This window comes from Medicago truncatula, chromosome 5, assembly GCF_003473485.1.
Source record: "Medicago truncatula cultivar Jemalong A17 chromosome 5, MtrunA17r5.0-ANR, whole genome shotgun sequence".
Lineage (NCBI taxonomy): Eukaryota > Viridiplantae > Streptophyta > Magnoliopsida > Fabales > Fabaceae > Medicago > Medicago truncatula.
This window is the reverse complement of record NC_053046.1, coordinates 21,515,636-21,524,607: the sequence shown is the minus strand read 5'-3', so window position 1 is coordinate 21,524,607 and position 8,972 is coordinate 21,515,636. Positions and strand designations below refer to the sequence as shown.

The 8,972-nt window shown below is 29.6% G+C and overlaps 1 protein-coding gene across 1 annotated transcript; it reads right to left on the bottom strand.

The window, feature by feature from the left end:
* Positions 1 to 295: 295 nt before the first annotated feature.
* LOC25480055 (codeine O-demethylase) lies at positions 296 to 8,431 on the bottom strand. The gene is made up of 5 exons (XM_013587503.3): positions 8,324 to 8,431; positions 6,260 to 6,517; positions 1,974 to 2,221; positions 1,126 to 1,450; positions 296 to 931 (listed from the first exon to the last, which is right to left on the bottom strand). Exons 2-5 carry the CDS (start codon positions 6,509 to 6,511, stop codon positions 677 to 679), a joined length of 1,080 nt encoding a protein of 359 aa, XP_013442957.2. The 5' UTR covers positions 6,512 to 6,517; positions 8,324 to 8,431; the 3' UTR covers positions 296 to 676.
* Between the last annotated feature and the right edge of the window lie 541 nt (positions 8,432 to 8,972).

The following is an 8,972-nucleotide window of genomic DNA, read 5'->3' as shown; positions in this document are numbered from 1 at the left end:
AATTGAAAATCTATTAAGAGATTTAATTAAAAAGTTAAACTATAGTTAACAAGTTAACTTTAGACCCATTTAATCATTTCTGATCTTTAGAGCAATCTCATTGAAAGTCAAGAACAATTAATTGATATTCATCAAGAATGCAAGCCTGGAATAAAACTTATTTATAACGAAAGACAATAAAATATGAGCAAAGTGGTTGGGTTATGGAATTTTCTTTGGCATATAAATGTTTCCCCCAAAGTAAATAACATTCTCTTGAGAAGTTGTTGGGATGTGCTATGCTGATCAGTGATCATGATATGAAAATTTTCATATTTTAATTATGCTTAAATGTTGAGGTTGCCGAACAATCCCGTGCTACATATATATAAGCAAATGAAAACCAGTTGAATCGGCACCAGAGAGAATCGGAATTGGAATCAGAGAGAATCGGAATCAGAGACTTTAAGGAGGACCATACTCCCAGGTCCCAAGCCAATACCACTAGATCAACCCATGTGGGTTACAACTTTACTAGTTCAATTAAATTTCGAAGGAAAAAGTCCAGTTAAAATTATTAAACAACGTAAATTCAAACTGCTCTTATTATATTGTATTGTATCTAACATGACTATATTTGCCATAATCTTTATTTAATTTTCCATCCCACCATGAAAGCCCAATACATTTTTTTTTATTATCCCTTGTTTTCCATCCTCATGACATCAATGTGTGATTTTCCTTCAAGCTTGCGTGAGAAATATGCTTTAAAGAAATCTTCCACTCCAACATTATTGAACACTGCTGGGCTTTCAGGAGTGACAAGGCTTGGTGCTGGACAAAGAATTGCATTCAGTCTACCACTGTTAAATGTGGCAATGGAAATCCTCTCTTTTTCTGCGTTAATTGTTGCTCGATGTTCAATACTTCGATAAATACCATTCGTCATTATCTGTCAAACAATTCAACAAATTTGCTTAAATCAAAATATTTGCATTTAATTGTTGTCCGGTTATTAGAAACATTTCACTTTTATCATAACCATTTCGAAAGTCACACATATATAATTGATTGTGATGTGCTGACAGTATGAGTATTTCTTTTACTAACCGTGCATGAAAGTTAAACTCGGTTTTAAATCGGTACCTCTAACATGTCTCCAATGTTGATCACAAAAGCATTTGAGAGTGGCTTAATAGGAATCCACATTCCATCTTTTCTTACTTGAAGGCCTTCAATTTCATTGAGTTGGAGAAGAATGGTAAGAGCACCAACATCAGAATGAGGATTGAGTCCAATGACTTGTTCTGGTTGAGGACATGGAGGATAGTAATTCATCCTCATTGCTTGGCTTCCCTCTTCAAAGAAATCTAGCAACTCATTTGGTTGGATCTTTAATGCTTTTGCCATAAACTCAACGATTGTCACACACAGTTTTTTGATCTCTATAGCATACATCTCTAGATTATCTCTGTAATGAAAAAAAATATAAAAAATTGTTTAAGTTTCTAAAGAAATAAAAAAGGCTTAATTGCATGCTTGATCCCTTATATTTATTTCAATTTTCAAGTTGGTCTCGTATGTTTTAAAAGTTTCAAGTTAATCCCTTACGTTTTAAAAGTTTTAAGTTGGTCCAAAACGTTACTCACGTTGGAATAAGTTAGTCTCTTCCACGACATGATATGGAGTTTAATAAAAATAAAAAATAAAAAAATGTTTTAAAACTGATTTTTTAAATAAGTTAAGTTCCATCACCCATATTGTCAACCTGGATCTTTAAATTTAAGTGACGGAAGAGACTAACTTATTCCAAAGTGAGTAACGTTTTGGACCAACCTGAAACTTTTAAAATGTAAGGGACCAACTTGAAACTTTTAAAACATGAAGGACCAATTTAAAAACTAAAATAAACATAAGGGATCAAACATGCAATTAAGCCAATAAAAAACTCAGTGTGCTTGCATATAACACATATAGAATGGGAAAAAAAGAACCTGAATGGTTGGGGAATACTTGGAAATAAGTTTGGATTTCTTATATATGTTGGAAGAGTGACAATGTAGAATAAATCTGCCCATTCAAGTTTGTGTTCTTCTGATACAACAAACATCTGACCAAACCCCTCCATATCACCAGGTTTTTGCCCAAAAATTTTCTTCTCTTCCGCAGATAGATTGAAGAACTCTTGAACATGTTTTTTGAAATTTTCAACCAATGATAGATCGACTCCATGATTGATCAGCTGGAAATTTGATACATGGTTTAATTTACCGGACTACAAATGTCGTTGGATAGAGATACGATATATGGCGGAACATTATGGTGTTGTTTAATCGATGTAGCCAATTCGGTTTAGTGAGATAAAGATTTACTAAGAAGTAAAGTCATGATATAGACTTGTACAAAGTATACTATTTTCATTTGAAGTTACTTAAAATTAAATTACAATATGCAAGATCATTGTACTTGTATAGGTTAGAGAAAACCAATTAATCAAACTTTATTATTTTCTACCTCAAAACTTTTTTATTTTTTTTTATTTTCTAATACAAGGTCAGCTCAAATTTTTAGTTACCTCAAGTGAAATAAAGGTTGATTCATAAGTCGCATCATATCTCATTTAATCAAAATGTGGGGGATGTCGACAAGTCTTTGTTGAACTTGAAAAAATATCGAAATTGTTTGGTTGAATGTTGTGATTGGGGTTCAAACTTAAACACTCCACTTATGTGTAAAAATTTCAATGATTATTTTTCATTTCATCTATCTAAAAAGTATGTGAGAGGATTGCGTCTTCTGTAGGTCACTTTGGATCCTCTATCGCTAATTACACATCAATTTTTTTAAATCCAATTTTTGAATGATGTTGTATTATCTTAAATCACACATATGCATTTTGAATCAAAATATATAATCTGAGATTCAAATATTAACCCCTGTGTAAATAATGTAATGTTTTTACCAACTTAGTTTAGTTCACGAGAATACATGTAGTGAGATCAACATATATATATATATATATATATATATATATATATATATATATATATATATATATATATATATAAATTATTTCTTTTTAATTTATGTGAGATGAGTAAATAAATTAATTTTCAATGGTAACGTGGATTTCACGACTTTAACATAGTAACGTTTCCTAAAGAAAAATTAAAAAATAATAACGTGCATACACCAACTTGTCAAAATAAAAAGTTTGTATACCCCAACTACATATCGAATATGATCTTTAAGAATAAATAAAAAAAGTATAATCTCACAAGTTAGCAATTCAAAAACTAGTAGGTAGTTTCAATTCTTTAAAAAAAAAATATTAATAATAGGAATGATTTATTTTTGGAACGGACTGGAGAATGAAATACTCTCTCTGTTTCATAATACTCGTCGTTTTTCAGAAATTTACACATATCAAGAAATCAAATAAATTTTGTTATTTTTGATGAAATTCTGTGTGTTTTTTCTGTAACACCCTTAACCATTTATTATTTCATTCTATTACTCCCTCCATTTCAAAATACATGTCCAATTTTTGCAATATGCACTATTCACTTGACTTATTTTGACCATATTTTTAACTAATGTATAAATACAAATATTAGCATTTAAGATGTTGTTTGATTTGTCTCAACAAATATTTTCAAAATATTAAATTTTTATAATTTTTTACTTTACATGATCAAAGATAATAACGATCAAAATTGTGCATTGGCATATGTGAAGTGGTTGACTTGGACATGTATTTTGAAACGGATGGAGTATTTCTCTATCTACAATAAATAGGTAAGGGTATAATTAACAAACCAATAATTAATTTTGCATTCAAACTTAAAAGTGACAAGTAATGTGAAATAAAATTATTCTTCAAAAACGACAAGTATTGTGAAACAGATAAAGTATAAAATGGAATTCACATGAATTAAAAGTCAAACATCTTCATAAAATATATTTGATTTTTTTATTCAATACAACATTTATTATTCTTTTCTACTAACATATCCTTATTTAATACATTTCAATTATCTAACTACTCCACCAAAGATGGATCTAGCTTATGGCAAGGTGTAGCTATAGCCACACCTGAATTTCCAACAAAAAATTAGAAAGTTTTTATTTAGCGACCGGATTTTTCGTCGATAAGGTATGAAAATCGGTTGTTTATGTGCCTAGCGACAGAAATAGCTACTGATAATTTGGTAGCTAATGTATGAAAATAGTAAAATTCGGATTCTAATTCATCTAGCGACATAATTAATGTCCAATAATTTGGTAGGTAGCTAAAGTAGAAAATATGAATATTCAATCACCAGTCGCTTTTTTTCTTATAATTGAAAATGTATTTCTGGATCCATCTTTGTTCTCGGCTAACAATAATTAATATGAGTATTTTAGTAAATTAAACATATTTTACTATTAAAATCAACACTACTAATCATTCCTTTAATTACCGTGTAAAACTCAAAAGGAACACCTAATTTAAGATGTAAGGAGTGTGATATTTGTCTCTAAATATAAGCAACTATTATTATATTGTAAAATTTTATAATTTGTTTTTTAAATAATATAAAATAGGCAAATACATATGGAGCATCTAATATGGGCTCGTCCAAAGCAGAGTCTTACTATTTTTTAATAAAAAAATTTAAAATATTTTATTTGCACTGTTTTTTATTAATTATTTGTACAAAATATAGTTTTCTCTAAGCAAGCAATTGAGTTCAAGTGGTTAATGGGTTTCATCAATGACGAATCGTTTGAGAGTAGGGATGGCAATTGGACCCAGGCATGATGGGTACCCGCAATGGATAGGGTAAAACCTGCTTTCATGGGTACGGGCATGAGTCCTGGTAATTATCCGCAAATTTAAATGGATATGGGTACTATACTACACAGCCCCGCAACCCGCACATATATATTTATACAATAGGATAAGTAATTTATTTATTTTTGGTGTATGATTAATTAATTAATTAATTTAGTTATTTAATTCTAAACATAAACCTAAAAACTACTTAATAACTGCACCCTCCCGCTCGTGTACAATTTTTTAGGGATATTTTGAATAATTTTTATTTGGCTAAATGCTATGATTCATACTATTTTATGAGTTAATTTAAAAAAAATAATCATAATTTTATTTCAATTGTGATGTTTTTATTGTCTTTCATAGTTAAAGCGCGGGTAACGGGGACAGGATATGGGCACTTAGGTACCCATATAATATGAGGAAAGGTCCTAAAGTTTTTTCCTCAAGGGTATGGGGTCGGGTAACTTTTTCCAACGCGGGTATGGGGAAGGGGACTATAGTACCCTACTCATGGGGTACCCATTGCCATCCCTATTTGAGAGAGCGCAAGTTCGATTTCTAGGTGAAACAATTCTTGATTAATTTATCCTTACCTCACAATCGAACTCCGAATTACCAGGATCCATTTTTCCTGAAAACCGGAGCGTTAACAAAAAAAATCACAAAAAAAAAGTATATTAAATAAACCCAAATACATAATACGGATAATTAGATTGATTAATAAAAATAGGCAAAATTGCAGTTGGAGTATTTTAACTTAATTTAAAGTTTTAAACAGGTGTCCTCGTAATCTTAGGTAAAATATAAAAGATAGACCGTTTATTTATCTTTTTTTCCTATTAGGCGTCGTTTATCTTTATAAATGTTTACCGAGTTGATCCAAATTTTTATTTTTATTTTTACTTAGTCAACTTTTGTATACATCATCATGAAAGATTTACTATAATTAAGTAATATATTTCCTCATTAAACACCACAACCAAACCTTTTTTGACAAAACGTAACCAAAGAAAAAACTTCTTTGACAACAACAATCTCATAATCTTAGGTAAAATATAAAAGATCATGTTAACTTTGATAAAATAAATTATGTAACAATCATTATAACGTAATTTATATTTTATCTTGATGAATATTAAAAATATAATTTATCTTTTTAAATTGTCAACCAAAACTTTTAATAACATAAAAAGATGAAAAATAAATTTGGTCCAACAAATTAACCATAAAGTATCTTGGCAAAAATAAATAAATAAATAACATTTATAACTTTAAATTAATTTAAGGTGCATCAAGTGGAGTTTTTAAAAATTATTAGTATTATCTTTAATTTATGTAAAATAAAAAAAATGTGACATTCATAATAAAAATACATGGGTTAGTTTGTTTTGATTTTACTTGGATTTTAATTTGAACAAAGTGAATTAAAATACAATAGTGGATGAGTTTGCTTCAAACCTGGAAGAAACCCCATTCTTTGCAGGCAAGATCGAACTTTTGTAGTTCAGTTCCATCTTCTTCAGATAACAACTTATTCAAATCGATGATTGGTACTTGTTGTGAAGAGATTGTGCTAGATACAACTAGAGAAGGGTCTTGGTTTTGCTGAAGATATCGTTCTGGAACTTTGGTGATGGGTTGCTTTACTAGCTCCTGAACAGAAGGCACCGTCAGAGAGGTTCCAAGATTCTTCACCATGTCTGAATCCATAGCTTGCTATAAAAGAAATATAGTTAGTAGTTATCTTGCTTAGATATCTTCGATGAGTTATATATTTCACTAAGTATTTAAGTTAATTGTTCTCTCCCCTTTTCTTCCGCTCTCTTTTCTCTCCTTCTCAAACCCTAGCCGTCACCCTTTTCTTTTTTTTTTCAGAGGAGTGATTTAGAATCAATTTTGACCCAAAAATCACCCATCCGAATTGTTTTTCCTTCTATCCTAATTGAATAAGTGATTTCACATATTTTCTGTTTTCTTTCGTTTGTTTTTGTGATTTTTTCGTCTTTGAACGACTTTGTTTGTTTTGATTTCCCGTCTTTGTGCGGTGTGTTTTTTATTTCCCATCTTAGTGCGGCGTTTATTTGATTCAGGTTGAAAGATTAGCTTTGAGCAAGTGCAGATCCGATCAATGACAATGACTTTGGCATCGTCAACGTTGCAGATCCGGAGACATGAGTATTCCGAAGACATGAATATAGTCATATTAGTCATATTTGTAGGCACAGGTACTTTGCCGTTTTATGCTATTAACATGGATGTTGTGACTTTGTTCACAGATTCATCCTTTTTGTTTTTAGCGAATTTGGATTTGTATTGTATCGATGTACTCTATCAATTTAAATAAATGAATATCGTTTATTTTTGTCAAAAAAAATATCTTCGATGAGTTATGATATTGAATTAAATAGTACCGTATGTGGAAAAAATTCGTTTGGCGTTCACAAAATTTGATTTTGAATGAAATTATTTTGTAAAGTAGATTTTATTTAAAAATGAGTTGAACATAATTAAAGTGATTTATTGTTTGATATATTCAAATGATGCGATGTTCTCTTTGAAGGCAGATGAATATCTATGAAAGCCTAAATCGAACTATAGAAAAATCATTGACAAAAAAGAGAGGTTTTGTTAAGGTTAATAATAATATTTTGCTTGATCAAAATATTTTGATTAAATATGTCAATTGGCGTGACATTTTTGTTGTTGTACTTAAATGTTTTACTTTATTAGCTTTTGAATAAATAAAAGAATGAAGAAAGAAAAAAATATAGTGCCTTAAAAAGTTAAAACCCTTGCTTAGGCACATTTGTCCTTAGCTCAGCTCGAAAAAGATCCTTATTAAGATGAATTCTGCTCTTCTCCCAATAAGTTTTATTCATTCCCAACTAAAATAACCAAATTATTGTTCAAAAAAAAAAACTGAAATAACCAAATTACCTCTGAGTGAGATAACTCACGTATGTATAAATTTCTCCGTGAATTAACTTACGTTGGAATTAACATCTGCGTGAGTTAACTCACGCAGATATTTACACATTCGTGAGTTAATTCACGCATAATTAACACATGCGTGAGTACACCGGGGTATTTTCAGAAGTTTTATTGAGAATGAGCAAAACTTGTGGAGAGAAAGGCATAATTCTATTAAGATACCAATCCTATGGTATTGTACACAACCCCACACTTTAAAAGCATGCAGGTACGTACTCCTAGCATGCAGGTACGTCCTCCTTATCTAGACCATATAAGAAAGACTAAGAAACTGTAATCAAACTTTTTGCTTTTGATAAAGTCGTCATCAAGACTCTAATATCATAAGATAAGAATAATAAAAGTCGTCATCAAAACTCTAATATCATAAGATAAGAATAATCGAGAAAATGTTGAAATTGCCATGTCTATCTATGGACAACATAAAATTGAAATTGTAAACAAATAACAGGGTAATTAGTTTGATAATCGATTGATATAATAAAAAATATAAAAAATAAAAAATAAAAAAATTGGTATAATATATCTTACCTGATTGCTGATAAAGTTTAAGACTTAAGATTTGTGCAGCTTCAATACATTGAGGATTTAAGATAGAACTATATATATAAATTGGGGATTGAATTGTTCAAACGATTTTGTATTTTATTTTATTTTTTATATAGATTCAAATGTTGAATATTGAACTATGAAAAAATTAAGAGATTTTTTTATCAGAGTAGAAGAAAACAAAATGTTTCATCAGCGATGTTCCATGTAGAAGTGTCACTCCACATCAAATAGAGTTAAATACAACTGAGGATTGAATTGTTCAACAGATTAATGTTTTGTTTAATTTTTTTTATAAATTTAATTGTTGAATATTGAACTATGAACATGGAAAAGTAAGAGAGTATCGGTCAAATTAGATGAAAAGAAAAATTTCCAAACTTTATCTATGTAGAAACTTTCTAAAAGAATATATATATACACACATACGTACAAGTGGAATAGTCACTCCACCGAATTAATTAACAGTGGTTTAAAGACAATAAATATGTTCCAGAAAATATATACAAATATCATGTAAGTTGACTTTAAGTTAGTTGTCATTAGTGTGAAATTTTAAGAAATAAATTGACTTGAAAAAGAAAAAAAAACATGAATCGCTCTGCTAGCATGAGCACTGCCCTTGATCTCA

Bases quoted from the DNA above. Each gene is read 5' to 3' on its own strand.
- LOC25480055 (XM_013587503.3), bottom strand. From the start codon at position 6,511: ATGGATTCAGACATGGTGAAGAATCTTGGAACCTCTCTGACGGTGCCT. The intron at 1,451-1,973 runs GTTCTTTTTTTC...TTTTCATTACAG, and splicing joins AGTATTCCCCAACCATTCAG to AGATAATCTAGAGATGTATG. The intron at 932-1,125 runs GTACCGATTTAA...ATTGTTTGACAG, and splicing joins ACATTGGAGACATGTTAGAG to ATAATGACGAATGGTATTTA.